Source organism: Scomber scombrus, chromosome 20 (assembly GCF_963691925.1).
Source record: "Scomber scombrus chromosome 20, fScoSco1.1, whole genome shotgun sequence".
Taxonomy (NCBI): domain Eukaryota; kingdom Metazoa; phylum Chordata; class Actinopteri; order Scombriformes; family Scombridae; genus Scomber; species Scomber scombrus.
In genome coordinates, this window is record NC_084989.1 from 16,013,448 (window position 1) to 16,032,948 (window position 19,501).

Genomic DNA, 19,501 nt, shown 5'->3' on the forward strand with positions numbered 1-19,501 from the left:
CTCTGATTCATCCACAATTTGGACAATTTGTTAAACTATTAATCACTCAGGTGACAGAGCCTCTGACGAGCTGAACAGTTAACATTAAAAAAACATCCACATTTCAATCTTTATTCTGGTGGCGTCTTTTAGTACATCGTCAAAAGTAAACACAGCCACATGAAAAGGCTGACTTGCAACGTTAGCGGTGAAATTCATCATTCACTTCATTTCCGCAGTCAAAAGGACCTTGCAGTGCCATAACATTAGCCCAGAAGGTTAAAATGCCACATAAAACCTTATGACATTGTGGTCTAATACTGTTATTGGGGAAAGGGATAATATCACATTATAAAAATCTGGATCTGTGCTATACATTCCTCTTGCTGTCGGCTGCATGATTGACTCTGCAGGCAACCCTGTTTTTCTTTTTAGGTGAAACAGGAGTGTCACCTCCACCCCTTCCTTAGCACATACACAATATATACCTGGACGTGCACCTCAACATTGAACAGTGCTTCCTCTAAGCAAATTTATGGAAGATCAGTAGCAAAAAACAGTCTTGCTGAAATGAAAAACAACAAAAAGGGGAAAATGTGAAAGAGGCCCGCATCCTGCCTCCTACACATCAGGGTCTGTCCTCCACTGAAGAAATCCCACCGAAACAAATTAGTGGGCTGAGGAAGAAAAGAACTGGCTATACACTACAGTACAGACTAATTTTTATGTGCTTTTGCCAGGAGGGACATAAACCAGAGAGGTTTCAAACTGTGACACAGGATAGAGGTGTATTAAAAGTAAATCTTTCCCCCTCCATTTTGCGAGGCTCTATTGTGCTGTCATGTTGCTGCGACTTTATGGACTTTTGGAACACGAGCCCCCAACTTCTTTTTTTGGGGGTAATCAATTAAACGAGGAAGTTCGCTGAGCCTTACAACTCGATTATTAGCCTGTCCTTTTGAAGTTTTATTTTAGGGGGCTGGGGAGGGGGTGACAAGGAATCAGGCCTTAAATCAGTGGGGCCGATGCAGCAGTGTTGAAGCGTTTGCAGCCTATGGCCTTATTGAAAGGGTTTGTCAGAATGTGGCGCTGGGCGAAGACCAGATTCAGACTTTCATGGTTAATGAGGTTTCTGCGGTGGCAGTTACGGGCAGTGGCGTGAGTCAGGGAGAGGGCAAGGACTAGGCACCTGCTGCTGCTGCTGGTTTGGATGTGGAGAGGAAATCTCTTGCGTGGATAGCAAGGCATACAAATTAATTTATGCAAAGAAAACAGAAAATAAACTACATTTTCCATTTTATAGTTACCTCGTTTATTTGGCCTAAACTTTGAAAATCTACAGACTGTGTAGTTTTCTCCTTTGACTAACAGCTAATAAATCACTAATGCACAGAATCAGTGCAAAGTGAATTTCCAAAGAACAATTTTCTTATGATTTTTTAAAGTTTTTTCTAGGGTTTGAATGCCCAGGAAATAGAAAAGAACGGGATATGATTTTGACTAAGTAGGCAATGCTACCTAAACAGAATGAAAACTATACTTAAAAATTATGCTTAAAAATACCATAACAAAGAATTTAAGGCAACTAAACTAGTGGGAATTATGAAACATATGATTGTACCTTTTTTGATCCTGCAAACCCCTCAGACTCCAAGAAGAAATAAGCAAAGGGCATCAGGACAAAGAGGCAAAGGTTGGAGAACAGTGACACCAGGTTCCACAGACCTGTAGAAACAATTTATTACAAATTAATAGACAGCACCATTTTTAATGTGTTTAAAGTTCTTAAGCTTTGGGTTTCAAAAACAAGTTTTCAATTGAACATTATTACAGGGGAGTTGTGAAGTGAGGCCCGAACAGAGTGCACTCCTGTTTACTGCTTGGCAGGGTTATGTCGTGGACTCTAATGCCCCCTGGTGGCTGTTGAAACATCCGACAGTCTTGACGACATTGAGTAGTCAAACCAGACTATCACACAGAGGTCACATGATGCAGTGGTTTTGCAGATACAACTAAAGACTTAAATCTCATATGGTCAGGTTTTTAATCAAATGTTAAACAATTCAAGTAAAAATGTGTCAGCATTTAAAATACTGTCAGTATTTCTCAGTGCATGTGCTTCATTTGCTTTATTCTACAAGCCTGTAAGAATAAAGACTCTCTATTATTTCAGCACTATTAGATACATATAATTTCCAGTTCTATTCTAACAGGATATTTTTACTTCCTTTTCGTGTTTTACATTTTCCGCAGTGGGGTTGCTATCATTATCCCTTAATCACTAAGTCAATATTCTTAAGTTTTTTTCTTGACCTTCAAATACACCCAGCATAGTTTCAATGAATGTAACGGGTTACAGCAGCTTGGATTTGCTCCGTTTTTCTGATTAAGAGTCCAAAGACTTCAAAAATTATAAAGTATTCATGGATATAAAAATCCCAACAGAATCCCCACATTTAAGAAGCTGAATACAGCTAAAGTTTGCTCAGTAAAGACTTCCACTAAATGATTAATCGACAATAAAAATTATTGCCAATACATTTTCTGTCGATTAAGTAACAGATAACCAGTAATTTATCAATTGTTTCAGCTCTAGTTTGAGCAGTAGTGACCGTAACATGGAAAACTAATTTAGTGGAAAAGACAAAAAATGTAATTATGGGATGTGTTCAAACAAAGAGTTCAAAAAGAGTTCACACAACTCAGTCTATAATTCAGTCTGTATCTATGAAATAAGCATGTGTGGGAAAAATTAGTGCTGTAACACCACTCAAAGCTGACACTAGATTAACAGAAATTAATGGAATACACATTCAAACTACTAAATCTGATTAGTTGTTAAGAAAAAACAAATCACACTGTATTAGCAGCTCAGGTGTTTGGACAAGAATTCAAATATATTTTCTATATGATATTAATTAAAGATTAAACACTTTCAAAATAGCTTGTAAAACTGTTGTGGATCATTTTTAAACAATAATATTTCTTAGAAAGTCACATTTCATATTGAAGAAAATAAATTCTATTCATTTCTAATACTAAAATTAAACACTTCTTGCTAGTGAACAAAAACATCACTTTACCATGTATCGTTATTTAGACGTGTAATTCATATAAATGCCCAACATTTGACTAATATGACCTACAAGTAGAATACAACTGTTTGATAAACCAACATTTATCTGGTTACTAGATCATTGCAATTAGGACAGCATGGTAATCAATACACCAACTGATTCTGGCATTACTAGAAACAGTTCATTAGGATTAACATCATTATTCCAAAACATGTTAGAAGATATTTACAATTCCGAAGAGCAGAAATATTTTTAAATCAAATGAAAATGGATAGGAAAGGGAGAAAAAAGTATTTAACTAAAATATGTAGAAACGTATGAGCTGTGTGATCTACTGACCGTGAATGAGGGAGCCATTGAGCCACTGAATGTAATAGTTTTTGGGGAAGGAGAGGAGGATCTCATTACTAATGATTGAGAAAGGCAGGAGGAAGACGGCACCCCCTGACATTGCCAGGGTGAAGGTGCACAAGTACAATCTGCGAATGGAATCAAACACAGACGGACAAAAACACACAGACACAAACACAAGTGTTAGGACAAGTCCAGCACTAACACATGCAGAAAAGGTAATAGATTCATCCAAATCAGATTATATGTTCAATTTATTACTTAGTTATTGGAGGATTATTTTTTGGATTACATGTCATATCAAAAAAGAGTCATTTGGTTCACTTTGTAACAGGAATTAAAAAGCAAAGCAAATGAAGATTTAACTTATTTAGTGTAACCAAGCACTTAAATAATTGTGCTTTTTACTTTCAGCTGGCTCATTGTCAGCTATACACTCAATCCAATCATCCCTCTACTCTTCACTTTATCTCCCGCCCTGCCTCAGTCCTACAACAAAAGACGCCTGGCCTGGCTGTTTTTCTGCACACTGCCATTTGCAGAGATTCAGAGGCATTGGGTCGGCAGATTGGGCCCCGGGGAGAGACCATCTGCTCTGTCTTCCTCAGTGGGACGGCACAAAGTCACCGTATCACAAAAGAAGCTCATTCATTTAAAATGCTTTCCATAATTTTGCAGGGCCCTTAGGTGCCATTTTCCTCAGCTGGACCTACACATGCAGGATGTATGAGTCTACACCAGGCATCCCTCCAGTGTGATGTGTAATTCTACACTGTGAAACTTGCCACCACCATTCTGGCTAATGAAACAATCTGTAACAAAATCTGAATATTAGTGTTAATCAGTGAGTTAGGTTACATCCACACCAATATGTTTTCCTTTTAAAACTCATAACTTGTGCCACATTTACGCCTAGTGTCCACACTACTACAGCATTTTCAAACCCCTAAAACAGAGATTTTTGTAAATGCTACTGACAAAGTTTAAGATTGAAAACTCGCCGATTAGGTAAAAGTCTGGGCAGGTGGAAACTGAGACATTTAAAAATGATGATGCTGACACGCACATTCACTTGATTTGTCACACTCCTATCACATGACCCTTTTTCATAGCATAACAAACAATATCAGCCTTGTCAAGGTAGCAAAGAAATCTTTTTTTTTATAAAGATTTATTTTGGGGCTTTTGCCTTTATTTGTAAGTACAGCAGCTTGCAGAAAGGCCAACAGGAAACAGGGAGAGAGAGGGGAATGACCTGCAACATACGTCCCTGGCCGTATTCAAACCAGTAACGCTGCCTTTATGTGGCACGTGCTTTAACCACTCGACTACCCAAGTGCTCCAAAGAAATCTTTTTTAATCATTGCTGTTCTTCCTCTGTAGTATTTACTGCAACCAAGCAACCAACCATAACAATCTGTTTCCTGTTTAACCTGTACGAGCACACATAGTCTATGTAAATGAATGAATGAATGTGTGCTTTCAGGCATGTTACCAAGGACGGATAATATTTCTGAGACTGTGCTAAAACGCCTGTTGGGGCCGTTGGGGACAGAGATTTTTTTCTTTTACAGTTCAAAATGTAAAGTTATTAGTGTGGATGTGGTCTTAATGCCATGCTTTTTCCAACTAGTGTGATGTAATTATTAATTAGTGACATTCAAATGATTTCAATTGCATACCATTTGATCATTTATTTTCTTTCCTTAAAGCTTCCCAAAGAAAAATGGGACCTGAAGGCCCACCAGCTTAATTTATTAGCTACGATTTCTAAACTACTTTGTTCTTCAAAGAATTAACATAAATCAGCAACACTCACGATATTCTGTTGACGACAGCATCTTCATCTTCATGGTCATCTATAAAAGAAACCAAATCACTTCAGTCACAGGGAGGTGAGAGTGTGACCTTATGAACCTTATAAAAAGGTCCACATCTCATTCATCATATTATACTTAAAGCAGTACTTAAGAGCACAGCATTAGCAACATTTTTTATTAAGAACATTGTGATATAGTCTGTCATATAGCTGAAATTTGTATCAATATACGGGCTGATAAAAAAAAAGCATTTGATAAGGTGTGTTTATACTGTGTAATAGTTAGATCAAAATATGTCAAGTCTTTGAGACATGCTGGACACCTTTATTCCACTGCTGATATGACAGTTGTATGAGGTGAACTAAGGCCAAATAACAAAAAATAATATTGGACCCAAAAAGATAATACGTAATCGCTATAATATCACTTTATCATTGCTTCTTTAAAAAAAAAAAAAAAAGTATATTAGTAACGGATAAAACAGGCCATAAGACATTAGAGCATGATCTAAAAAGATAAGCAAAATCTTTTAGATGGTAAATATAATCCTCAAATGAACTGTATCAAGTTGTGCATGTATTGACACTTTATCTTTCATAACCAGCCCATTATTTATAATTCACAATTTCTTTAGCCTATAAATAAAAAGATTCGGCTAACACACAACCTAGGTGTAAGGAAAAGAGCAGCCTAGATTTCTACTGTACAAAACTCCAGAGAGGAGTTTCTGGTGCAAAGTGGTCTACTTTCAAAATGAGACAAGGGAAGACCAGGTGACCTGGACATCCTATATTTGTCCTGGGAAAATGGAATGCGGTTAATCATGCCTGCATGTTTTCCTTTCCACTTCACTCAGATTTTTTAGGTTCAATTATACTTGCTGCAGCTCAAACGCTGGCAGACATTACAGAAGGACAAAGCATAGTCTTCACTGTTTGAAAATCACTCTGAAGGACAGGTTAAGTCAGTATTAGCGTGATCAATTGTATTCATGTTGTCACAGCATTAAGAAGCCATGTAGGGCGGATACAGTTTACACTGATACAGAGGTGACTGTGGCAGACTGCTCCACAGGAATGGGTGTGGTTTCTCATGCATACACCTTAAGGCCTTTTGGCCCTGACTTATTTTCAGCCTTGACACAATGTAGCACTCTGTCTCTGAGCAAACACCGCATAAACAGACTGACAGACCTGTTTAAGTGTTACCGATGCTTTACGACGTGTGACAGACCCACACATACCGATTTCAGTTCCCACGGAGTGAGGGATAATACATACAGATACACTTACCACTCTTTTTCTTGTATCGAGTTATGATGCAGTAGGACACAATGTAGAGCACTGCGAACAGGAGGAAGCAAATCTGAAACGACAGCATGATAATCTTAGTAAAGGATTTACTATGACTGCAGATGAATCAGCACATTAACAAGCAGTTACAGTACCGACAGTACATCCATACAACAGACCACGTTTAATACATATGCTAATTTAGTTTATTACAGCAAAATTATTTGTTATATATGTAAAATATATGTGAATTAATATAAGAAATATAATCATGGACCCGGTTCATGTGACAGCATCAATGCCTAAACATTTAGCCATGAACAGCCTGATGTGAATGTTCATAAACAACTTGATCCAATATCATATATGACATGTTTGTGTAAAGGTAGTACACGTACAAAAAGGTATGTTTACAATGCAACAAACAGCATAATATTGTTTTTCTTTAAAGTAATGTATAACGTAAAGTAGATCATCATAGAGTTTGAATGTATGCAGAGTTTGTACACACGTGACAACCTGAGCTGTTAATTTTATTCCATGTTGTAGTATTGTGGAATATGATACTTCATCTCTTAATATTTGTTGCCCAAAATGTTCTATATGGGTTTTTTTTAATGATGAGCAAAATAAGGAAAATAAAATAATTCTGCTTCGTTATTATACAAATCCATAGCTAGTCAGCAGTATGATTAAACATGACTTTTTATGTGACTGTAAAGCAAAAAAATTCACAATACATCATTGTTTTCGAACTTCCAATGACACTAATTAGGCCAAAGCGGTCCAGAAATTCCCAATGCATGGAATTTATAAGGCAACTGCTGCCTCAAAGCAAGCTGGATGGTCTTACATGATCACATTCCCCCCTTCTACTGTGACAGTGACCGGTGCGTACAGTAACTAATGTTAGAAGCTCCCACTTCAGCACTTTGCACCTTGTCAACATTGCACAACTCATCATGGCCAGGCTGGGATTATGAGGTGACTCAGCCAGGCATACATTACAGACAGAGGAGCTGACATAGAAAAAGATATCCCTAACCTCCTCAGTCAATCTGTGAGGTATATGATGTTATATGATGGCTGTAGCAAAAAAAAAAAAAAGAAGAAAAAAGTAAAATCTCCTGCAGACCCCTTGCGAATTATATAAAGCTGATAAATTATAAATAAATTTGAATGCTACAAAACTCCAGTGACGGCAGCTCAGGCAGAACCACGTCTACAAAAGGGGCAATAACACACAATCAGGTGCACAGAGCTGATAAACTGGCGCAGAGACAAAGACACCACAGTCTGGTGTGAGATAACGGCAAATTTCAAGTAGACTGCTCCACGCCAATGGCCATAGCCTAGATATCACGTTGTTTTCCCTCAAAAACACCAAGTCACACAGGCAGCAATGGAAAAGGAGCAGGTAATAACAAGTCGGACTTGGCACAAGCAGTTTGAAAGCATTCCCAACCAACTTAGCAACAGTATTTCACACCTTTATGATATATGAACTCAAGCTGCAGAGAAGGGGACGGTAATTACATTCGTTTCTGAGACTGTTAACGGGGTGCTCATGTACTGTCGCCACTCTGAACGGTGGATTTCAGATGTGTAAACATGAAACACGACAACAGTTTAAGTCATTAAGAAAAACCTGATTAACAGAGCTGGTTTGTGCTGCACATAGCTGAGTTTATTTCTATTGCAATTGCACTGAAGGGAACAAGAATAGGAAAAGTAACATAGTGCTGAAATGTGTGTAATGTTTTTGGCAGTGCTTATGGTAGTAATAAATTAGTTTTAGATGCACAAGTGAAACAACATCAGGGACAATGAAACAATTTGTTCTACACAGTCCAGCTTTGTTTACAGAACCATGTGGCAGGCTGATAATGATGTTAGAGGCTTGTTTGGAAGTGGAAGGAAAATGTGATTACTGACCAAAACAGCACATAAACCTGTGTTTTGGTGAAACAGACCAGTGACACATTATCCCGCCTTAACCTGATTTTCTGTGTACACAATAGGCATGGCATTCTTCAAGATTTTTTACAGTAAAAATCTGTTATGGTAGAAACTGTTTCCCTCTTTTCAGGTATATTGAGAGCGCACCAACTTTCAACTTAGCATAGAGTAATTTGCTGCAAAATAAGCATGTGAAACAAAAAACATCAACCCATTTAACAAGTGTAGAAGACGACTCACTACAGAAGTGATGATTAAACGATATAGTGCAATGACATTAAAGCATGTCAACAAGTAACTGGATCCTATTCAGGTATTCGGGTAAAGCATGTCGATATGGGATAGTGAGAGCAAGGTCTAAGGAGACAAGATATGCAAGCTAAAGCTGACACACGTTAAGCTCTTCTCACAGAAAGACATTTGATAGTTCCTATAATTCAAAAGTGTGTCAGGAATATTCCAGAAGACATACCAGAAGGGTCTGAGTCTCCCTTCTTGTTCTATATAGCTTAAGTTAGTCATTTTTCTGTAATTATTGTCGAACGTTAGAACACACTTAAAAACACATGGTTTAGGGCAAAGGACGGTCATCAGTAACAGCACTTTTCAACAAAAGTAAGAAAATGTGTTAGTTATGCGTCATGCGTTGTGTCACGCACTGTTGAAACATTTACCTGCTTATATATAACATTACACTACAAACAAAGAGCTCCTCCTTTCATGACGTAAGGTTTTTCTAAATAAAACTAACCAAACCCTTTCTATAATGATAACACTTGTTGTCATCATCAAACTGCAAGGACTCATCAAACATTAGGGACTTTTTTCTTGAAAAGGTGTGGCCCTTAAATTTATTGAGCAATAAAACATATAGTACATCTTTAATCTCGGCTATGTCACATACCAAACAAAAGTCCCTTCTCTTCAGGAAACCCCTTCAGCAATTAGAAGGGGAACCATTTCACATGTGTGGTGAAAACACAACCCTGTATTTTTCCAGTATATTTTTTAATTACTTTAAGAATATAACTAATAGATTAAATTGTTTCTTTTAGGACTGTAACTAACAGCAAATTTAATTTTCCCCATCAGTAAATGAGGAACAACAGAATTAGAGCAACTTATATTCATATACATTTGGTAAAAATTAATATATTGATGCAAACTATGATAATGAAATGTTCAGCTTTCTTTAGGGGCCAAATGTTTATGCTTGCGGGTCAGATTTGACCCACTGACTGCTACTTGCCTGCTACCACTGCCTTAAACCATCCCATTTCTAATGCTGATGACAGTGTACAGGAACATACCTGTGCACAAATACATTTTAAAATTAAATTATGCTTCAAATATGGCACACCTAAGCTGACTTTAATGGGACATTGTGTTCTATATTTGGTTAAAAAAACATAGTCACACCATCTATTCTTACACAATCGGAGCAATTTGAGGTCAAAATTGTGAATATTACACTGAGAATCACTCAATGAGTTGGTAGCCAGGGTCATGTTAAACTTTAAACACTTTAAGCACTGGTTTTGCAGTAACTTCTTCCATTCCAGTCCTTTTTTGCAAAAACTTTAAAATATATAACACCCAAATTAAAATGGCTACAACTCCTGAACCACAGTGACAAACTTCTATGCATAAATACAGTCTTGCTATAAAGAAAACCTCACAAAGTTTCTATTGAAATACAGAAACAGGGCAGCAGGTTTCTTTACAAAAAAACAACAAAACAGAAACATATAGTCTGCCCAAATAAATAACAAAGTGAGTATGCACAAGGAGGGGAAGTAGACAGCTGTAAACTTAACACCAGTCAACACCTGCCTCACCTTTGAAGACGACAGCACCCAGTGTGATAACTCTCAAGTGCCTGTGTCATTTTTAAAAGAGCTTCCTATAATCACGACAAAATTCACAAGAAAGGAAGACAGGGGCAACTAGCGGACATTGGTGTACTGATGAAGTTGGTTGGGTTAAATAAGATCCGTAACTAAATCAAAATATGATGTATACTACTGTTCAACAACTAAATGAAGTATCGATCTTAATTAATCCCACTGAGTCTAACTGACAGGTGAAAGTAACGTTGGCAACCGTTGGACGTTGCTATGCCGCAAAGGACGTTGCTAGCGAGCTAACGTTAGCAGGGACTAGCCGTTACTTACGATGTACTCTCGGACTTGGCTGTGGAAATTCTGCTCTCTGATAGTCACATCGTCTTCTTCCATTCTTCATATTGCAAATGCGAATGCAGAAAAAAGCTACAGAGTCACTACATATACATACTAGCTCTCGGACAACTGTGACAATTCAAGGGTACTGCTGCCTCCAACTCATGACTGGTTAAAAGACAGTTTACATCGAAGGGAAAAAAAACCCGCTCCTTGCTAGGCTAAAAAACAAAAACGCCCCCAAATAAAATGCGTCATTACCAAGCGTCAAATCTGCGGTGTGCCCTGGAAGCAAATGGTCACATGTTTGCGGGTCACGTCAACAATATTTGTCCACATGGTGATACATGTGCAGTCTAGGGTACTTAAGTGTTTACAATAGGCTTTGTGCTTTATTTCTGTCGGTTTTTAAAACTTCTCTCTGCACTTAGACACGTTAGCTTCTCTTAGCCAAGCTAACCGGATGTAGCCTTAATTTTTGAAACAAGGCTAGGCGGTAGAATTTAATGCTATCCAGCTCTCGTTGTCCTGCTCACAGTCACACGTTTTGACTTTTAATTCGTTGTCATGAAGGGAAAATGGAAGGGGAAGGAAGGGCACGGCAAAAAGAAGAAGGGAAATGAAGTTCTGCAGAAGTACATGGTAGCAGTGGGTGAGTTTGTGAAAAGTAAAAGTGGCACAGAAGAAGAAGGAGGAGTAGTAGGAGGAGAACATGACCGTGGCCTCAGGTTTGTTAAAAAGAAAAGTAGAAAGGAGCAGCGCAAAGAAAAGCGAAAACTGAAAAAAATGAAAATGAAAAGTCATTATGAGGGTAAAAAGATAACCAGTTTACCCACTGATGATGGTGAACTTTCAGGAATACCAGCTGATAAAAAGCCACAGCAACAGAAGAAGGAGAAAGTAAAGAAAGAGGTGTCCAAGAAACAATCAAACAAGTCCATTAATGACCCTACAGAGAAATCAGAGACCTCTAAAACACCATCTTCCAAGGCAGGTAAGAAAAAATTGAATAAGCTTCAGGAGTCAAGAAAGATGGCTCTTTTGGAAGCAAATGAACAGGAGGACAGAGAAATAAAGAAGTTAGAGCGTTGCCTCAGAATAAACAAGAGAAAAAATAAGAAAAGCCTCCCACAATCATTCGTGGCTGATGGACTTGATTACATCCTTGGTGTTCTGGACTCTGGCACTTCGGCTGCGGGGATGTATGACAGTGAGGATGACATGGACATGGCCAAAGATAACTTTGAAAAGCTTGATAAGAATGACACTCAGCTGTCAGATGAAGATGAAGAACCAGAAGATGATGAGATGGCAAGTGAAGGCAGTGACGATGATGATATGGGTTCATCTGACGATGAAAACGAGGATGTGGAGCAGGAGGAGGAGGATGATGGTGATGATGATGATGATGATGATGAAGTTATTAATGATGACGAAATGGAGAGTGATGCTGCAGACTCAGATGATGAAAATGAGGGGGACGCAGACTCAGATGATGGAAATGAGGAGGACGCAGAGGAAGAAGCAGACACTCCTGACACAAAGACATCAGGATCAAACTCAGGAGCTGTGAGTTTCACAATCAAAATATTTGTGTCATTATTGGCCACACTGATATCTTGTATGTATGAATAATGAATCTAATGTACATCTTCTAACATCTAGGTTACCCCTGCATCCGGAAAGTATGTGCCACCTCATTTGCGCAACATGGGTGATGATAAACGCAGAGCTGAACTTGAAAAATTGAAGAGGAATGTGAAAGGACTCATAAACAGGTAACAGTCTTACTACTAAGTTTCAAGACATTAACAGTCCTGTGAAATAATATTTTTTTTAAACTTAAATTGCTCATCAAATAAGATTTTGGTATCAAAATCACACCCTTGTAGTTTTTTCTAGAAATAGCTAAAAATAGCTTTAAGAAAAAGAAGCAAAAAACCACACAAAAAAAATGACCTATGAAGATTTGAATAATGATGTTCGCTCATTTTTTTTAAACCAGTCGGTGAAGTTAATAACAAAGCCCTTTTTAATGTTTACAAGCAATGAGGAATGTCGAAATATCGATTTATTAGAGTATTTCCTTGTTCCTTGTTCCTTCCATGAATGAAGCAGTACACAAATTGAAGTAGCCACAGTGTCCGTTTTTGACCAATCAGTGACGGCCCCTGTTGTGCATTCACTTTTTTTTTTAGCAACTCCTACAGGAAATAAATTTAGTCCCAAGTTCTTCAAAGGGTTACTGAATGTGGTCAGGTACATTCAATATTCTCATCTATTTCATAAGGATTTACAGGTTTAAAAAATAAAAATAAAAAACAGGACTCCCAATAATCTTTTAACGGATCAAACAATATTACACTTTTCATCTGTCATTTATATAATTGAACAAAGAGGTTTAAAAGTCTCTTGACTGATAACTGCCTTCATCTTTAAAAAAGTTTTTAAAAAGTAGCCAAGAGTGATGGCAGAAGTTGACTTCCACCAGTGTGAAAAAGTTGACATTACCACTAAAACTCACCTGGGTTCTGCACTGGAATATCCACTGTAGCTTTACAGATAAAATTGGGCATTTAATGCATCTCTCTTTGGGCTTTGATGGACTGATTACCAAAAGATTTGCTGAATGATTTTAAGGAGAGACTCTCCAATAACCAACCATGAGGTGCAGACCAATGTTTTCAGGACTGAAAGCATAATTTCTGTCTGTCCCTGCTATAGAATCTGAGTACAATGTCCCCTTCAAATATTACGTACAAACACAGCATGGACTTAGATTGTAATCAGTATAACCTCTGACTTCTGAGCTGGGTCTCAGGTTTAAGTTAAAATCCAGCAACATTCTTCCTAAAGTCTTTTTTTTTTTTTTTAAACATTTCAGGCTGAGTGAGCCCAACATGGCATTCGTCAGTGGTCAGCTAGAGGAGTTGTACATGAGCTGCAGCAGAAAGGACATGAATGATGCCGTAACAGAGTTGCTACTAGCGGCCTGCGTCATGCCGGCCCTGATGCCTGACAGACTACTGATGGAGCATGTCCTGCTTGTCAGCATCCTCCATCATGCCGTGGGGTTGGAGGTAAACACACCAACATCCTTTTGAATTTATACAACAACAAAAAAACCACATGTATAAGTTTTCCTTTTTGGGTTTTTCCTACAGAGGATATATCTGACTAAATGTAGCATATTTAAGCAAGTGATCATGTCTGGAGGTATTTCCCTTTTTGAAGCCTTCAGTTCACTGTCTGCTCCACTGATAATAACGAAGAGTCAAGCTGCTTTCATGTAAGAAAGAAATTATAACCACTCATCCAGGAATTGCCATCAGCTCTTGGATTATTCATTGGAAGATTTTTTTTTTCTTCAAAAGGATTAGCTGCTTTAACATACACCCTGTAAGCTAATGCCCTTTTAATTAGAAAGTGACACATAACACCTTGGTTTCCTTTGCTTAAGGTGAAATGGGATTGTTATCTCTCAGTTCATCAGTATCATCTCACAGGGTCATCAGTAAAAAAAAAAAAAGTCTCAGCCAACAGTTGGCTCAGATCTTGTAAAATGAAGACATAGCTTTAGGTATCGCTGAGATTATTGGAAGAGTATTTTTACAATTTTTTTAGACAGTTTTCCTTTCCTATCATGAAAACATTTTACTCGCCAACATTGATGCTGTAATGAGATCTGGGTATTTAGCAACAGTCCTTGGATGTCCGTTAGATTCAACCTCAGTTCTTTATGCTATGTAGTTTTACAAAGCAGTGGGAAACTGTCAACAGATATTTCAGGTGTGTGTGCAACTGTATTGAAATATTATTCATCATGTGTCATTTTCCACAGATGTTAACATAGAGTATTGATATTATTATTATTTATTATATTATTATTTTGCAGGTGGGAGCTAATTTCCTGGAGACAGTCGTGCGGAAGTTTGACGAGGTGTACAAGAACCCAAGTGAGAGCAAAGAGTGCGACAACCTGGTTGCTATTGTTGCTCACCTCTATAACTTCCAAGTAGTGCACTCCGTCCTCATTTTCGAAATTCTAAAACTTTTGGTGGGATCCTTCTCGGAGAAAGACATTGAACTAGTTTTATTTGTGCTGAGGAATGTCGGCTTTGCCCTGAGGAAAGATGACGCTCTGGCTCTCAAGGATCTCATCTTTGAGGCCCAACGCAAGGCCGGTGAATTTGGGGCAAAGTTTCAGGATCAAACCAGAGTATGCTATATTTTAGTCACATAAACAAAAAGCAAAAAGAATTACCTTTTACTTTAATTACCTTTCATGTAGCAGACATTCTTAATTGTACATAGTCTATACAATAATGTTTTCTGATATTGGCTTATCTAACATTAGATTATGTGAAAACATGTCTTCAGGTACGTTTCATGCTAGAAACCATGCTGGCTTTGAAGAACAATGACATGCGGAAGATCCCAGGCTACGATCCTGAGCCTATGGAGAGACTGAGGAAGTTACAGAGAACGCTAGTAGGTGATTTTTTTTTCATAATGTGACCATATTATTTACATGATTTTACATCAGAGGTTACATCAGAATAACCACATTTCCATAGATAAACTAAATTTGTATTTTGAATATGTACCTTATAGTCACTAATTTAATACACTGGACTAATACTGGCCATTATTATCATATTTTCCAAGACCATTTTATTTTCATACTTGTACCACCAGGTGGCCCCAGAGTACCACCTTTACAGACTTCAATCCAGAGTGTTGCTGATACTCCTAATGTGACCATCACCAGTTGTCTACTTCATTAAGATTACTTATTGAAGTCCCTCTTGCTTACTTTACAACATAAATTCGCCTACTAAGTGCACTTGCGAGTAATTCCTGGTAAATGCTTAACCCAGATCCACCGGAGTGCAGGAGGCAGTGACATGAAACTGAGGGTCTCACTGGAAAATCTCCTGGCAGCAGACCAAGTGGGCCGCTGGTGGATTGTCGGGTCCTCTTGGAGCGGAGCGCCCATGATCAATGAACTAAGCAACACAACCTCAAAACAGAGTACTTCTGACGCACAGGTAGAGTGCTTTAACCTCAACACATCACAGGATTGATGCTGTGTACATGTATATGAATGATGTAAAAGTCTTAGGCCATACTAAGAGGAAGTACCCACTTCTTCTTAGTATGGCCTAAGACTTTTACTGAAAAGACTATTTCCTGTTATGTCTGTGTTGCAGCCCTTTTTGAACTTTCAGTGCGAATTTGTATTGATTCAAATTGTTGGATTAATTTCTAATCTGTTGATTTTTACATATGTCAGATTGATTTCAAGGTGAAAACTATGTCCAATTAAATCTATTCATTAAATGTGAAAAAGTAGTCAATTGATTGATCAACAAAAAAATAATTGCAATTATTTTCATAACTGATTCATCGTTACAGTCATGTCACGATGCTCTAGAGTTCCTAGTTCAAGCCTCAAAATTGTGAGAAGTTTTGCTGATTTTCATCTTATATAATAATAAACTGAATATCTTTAGGTTTTGGAGTGTTGTCTAAATTACAAAGTCTAAACATGGCAAAATCTTCAACAATTTTTACAAGTTGCTTGACTTGTTTTATTATTTTTCAGTTTTTTAGTCTCATCAGTTATTATTCAGTAATGTTAGTACACTATGTATTTTGACTTTGCAGTATTCCTCACTTAAGTGTGGTCTTTGATTCATTTGTTTCAGTTTAGCGCCAAAGTTTTGGAGCTGGCTAGGAAACAAAGGATGAACACAGAGGTCAGAAGAAACATCTTCTGCGTGCTTATGACCAGCGAGGATTACCTCGATGCATTTGAGAAACTGCTGAGGTTTGTTATCTTTCACCTCTATAGTATCTGTATGTTAAGCGGGTTGAGCAGATAGAAATTAAAAAGTTTATTTAAGCAAAGTTTATTTTCGAAATGGTCCAGTTGAAGCATTGATATTTTAAAGGTTTTTTCTCTCTGTGTGAAGGATGGGCCTAAAGGACAAGCAGGAGAGAGAGATCGTCCATGTTCTGATGGACTGCTGTCTGCAGGAGAAAACCTTCAATGCATTTTACGCCGTGCTGGGAGAGAAGTTCTGCTCCCAGGACAGACGCTTCCAGGTACTCTAGACGGTAAACATTGTAACGAATGTGAAAAACAAACTTTTACTCTCACTTCACTCATATACAACCTTACAAATAAACAGACCATACGGTACATCTACGGTGCCTTGTCAATCAGTTTCATTAACTAAACTTGCTCCATTTACGTAAAAGCTACCACAGCAACAATCAGATTAGTCCATGCAATTAACACTTTCCTCTCTGAGGCAGTTGTTTAATATGTAAACGCATTCAGTCACCTAAAAAGCAGGCTTAAAGTGCACATGAGGCTAAATATAAAGCGGAATTATTGTCCGTTTAAAACAATATATTAAAATGGAAAACTGCAGTATTTTTCAAACTATTTTAACTTAATATCTGTTCCTATAAATGTCATTAATCATGTTGTCCTAATGATTGGTAATATTAGTAATGCTTTTTTGGTGTACATTTGTAAAAATACAAAATCAAGTAGTTCTCATCATCAGATAAAGGTCTATTGTTTGATTAACACAAATATCCAGTAAATGATAACCCTAACCCTAACCCATAATACTCTTTGCACATGTCATCACTTTAATGACAATTGTGCACATGTTGGGTTACAATTTCACTGTATGCCAATAGTGGTTTTGTGTTTTGAGGTTAGGAAAGTTACTGAACATTTCATCTTGAGAAACACTGGAGTAAAAAAAAAGTTGCATTACCTGCTGGATGTGTGTGTAACCACCATAGATTGTATGGTAACCACCCAGTCTCTTAAACTGTGTGTGACCTGCTTGTGGCCTGTGGTTCACCTCTGCAGTGTGGGAGCCTCTCACACCTCTCACCTCTGATATTATTTGACTCAAACTGTGACTACAAACAACACTTCCTACTTTGCTGGCATGTAGACCACATCAGAAATCATTGATGACCATTGTCCTCATCAAAGAGCTTGAAGCAGAGCTGCTGGGAAAGTTTGCTTTTCACATGTAAACTGGATCTGGGTGAGGGGATTACTTGTGTAGAGAAGTCGGTTCCTGTTGTTAATAGTTTCTTCTACTGTAATTATAATTGCAGTCATATTGTTTTTTTCACTGATAATCTGTATACATTATGTGTTTTGGAATGACACATTTGCTCAGGCCTGGTCTGTATTTTCTTAGATGACTTTCCAGTTCAGCCTATGGGACAAATTCAAGGAGCTGCCCAACCTTCCCAGCAGCACCTTAAACAACTTGGTCCAGCTGGTTACCAGGTTCTTTCAGAAGAAGTGCCTCTCACTATCCATACTTAAAGTAAGCAACATGTTTTATGAATGTTGTAGCCCAGACATTTACATATTTAGTGTTGCATTTTAATGAATATTTATTTGTTTCTGTCTTCTTTTCTGTGTAGGTAATAGAGTTTGGAGAACTAGACAAACCCACAGTGCGCTTCTTGCGTCAGATGCTGACCAAACTTCTAAAAGAAACTGAGCCTGAGGATCTAGTCAGCATATTTGGAAGGTGAGTGTAACTGTGTAGACTCAACTCATACTCAGGGTCAACAATTAAATTCATGTAAAATAAAACACTGGAATAAGACTAAGGGTGTGGTTATACTAGAAAATAACTAGATTGTATGATTTGTTTATAGCTGTTTTGAATGAATGATGGCATCAGATGAAAGATTAGGGGCCTCAACAAGTTATTACAATTTTCATAGCAATCCATTCATAGCTTTGAGCTATTTCACTCAAAACTACAAATATTATCATCATGATGGTTCTAGAAATAAATCAGCAGATCGTTGTTGAGATATTTTAGACAGACTGACATTGCCATCTCTAGAGCGATGCTGCTATCATAGCTAAGAAATCTAGATTAACTTCTCAGAAGTGTTAACCTCCATTAGCCCACATATTGTAAAACTGCACCTCTTCACTGCTTGGCACTATGTGAACATCTGAAATCAATGTCCCTCATTGTTTCCATCTGCCAGGATTTCAGGAATTCCCAAGTTAGGAATGCTGCGGGAGGGCTTGAAGCTTTTCATCAGCCACTTCCTGCTGAAGAATGCCAAGTCACAGGGACCAGCTGAGCAAGCAGACATGCTGTCAGAGCGCGCTCAGGTCGCCACCAAAGCCATGGAGGCCAAAGAGGCCAAGCTCAAACTGTAAAACACACACAAACACATGCCAGAAACCCTAAAGATGTACGTAACAAAAAGGTGGAACAAAAGGACGCTTGTTGGAGTGAAATTGCTCCTAATACTATGAACACAAACCCACAGTTTACACGAAGAGGAAATACGAATATTTTTTAATTGAACTGAGTTTTTGTTTGGGAAATTCTTGGAAATAATTATTGCCATGAAGATTTTTAAATCTGAAAGATGGCAAAGATGCTTTCAAACACACACTGGTCTCAATACTATGTATATTATTACATAGTGGTTCGACTTTATGATTTTATCATAATTATCTTTTCTTTTTTTTTCTTTTTTTTTTACATTTAATGACTATTTCACATATTTCAACTCTTAAACTCTTGTCCGAGTTGTTGCATGTACAGTTGTTTATAAATTATGCTCGAAAATCCAGAAAATGCTGTATCCTACCAGACAAATTCTAACAGTGTTAATTTCATGAATAAATAAAAACAAAAAGCTTTGAAAGCTTAAAGGTTGTTTTTTTGGGGGGGGGTTTTAAAGAAGGGGGGGGGGGGGGGGATTCAGGTTTATTCTTTACTTTAATATTTTCCTGATTTTGTCCTCTTGAAGGCAGC

General features: G+C 37.7%; 2 protein-coding genes across 2 annotated transcripts in view; one reads left to right on the top strand and one right to left on the bottom strand.

The window, feature by feature from the left end:
• lmbr1 (limb development membrane protein 1) overlaps positions 1-10,904 on the bottom strand; it is a 35,786-nt gene extending 24,882 nt beyond the window's left edge. The window contains exons 1-5 of the mRNA XM_062441374.1: positions 10,653-10,904; positions 6,520-6,592; positions 5,227-5,266; positions 3,396-3,535; positions 1,601-1,704 (exon numbers count right to left, since the gene is read on the bottom strand). Of these exons, the coding sequence (XP_062297358.1) occupies positions 1,601-1,704; positions 3,396-3,535; positions 5,227-5,266; positions 6,520-6,592; positions 10,653-10,715 (420 nt within the window). The 5' untranslated portion in view covers positions 10,716-10,904. The remainder of the gene's footprint in view (positions 1-1,600; positions 1,705-3,395; positions 3,536-5,226; positions 5,267-6,519; positions 6,593-10,652) is intronic.
• Positions 10,905-10,957: 53 nt separating this feature from the next.
• Positions 10,958-19,343, top strand: nom1 (nucleolar protein with MIF4G domain 1). Its single transcript, XM_062441373.1, has 11 exons — positions 10,958-12,227; positions 12,324-12,436; positions 13,543-13,738; positions 14,554-14,877; positions 15,039-15,149; positions 15,539-15,709; positions 16,370-16,491; positions 16,637-16,769; positions 17,900-18,031; positions 18,132-18,241; positions 18,717-19,343. Exons 1-11 carry the CDS (start codon positions 11,226-11,228, stop codon positions 18,892-18,894), a joined length of 2,592 nt encoding a protein of 863 aa, XP_062297357.1. The 5' UTR covers positions 10,958-11,225; the 3' UTR covers positions 18,895-19,343.
• Positions 19,344-19,501: the final 158 nt, after the last annotated feature.

Coding starts and splice junctions, on each gene's coding strand:
- nom1 (XM_062441373.1), top strand. CDS start 11,226: ATGAAGGGAAAATGGAAGGGGAAGGAAGGGCACGGCAAAAAGAAGAAG. Junction 12,437..13,542: donor GTGAAAGGACTCATAAACAG/GTAACAGTCTTA, acceptor TAAACATTTCAG/GCTGAGTGAGCCCAACATGG. Junction 18,032..18,131: donor TCTCACTATCCATACTTAAA/GTAAGCAACATG, acceptor TTTTCTGTGTAG/GTAATAGAGTTTGGAGAACT.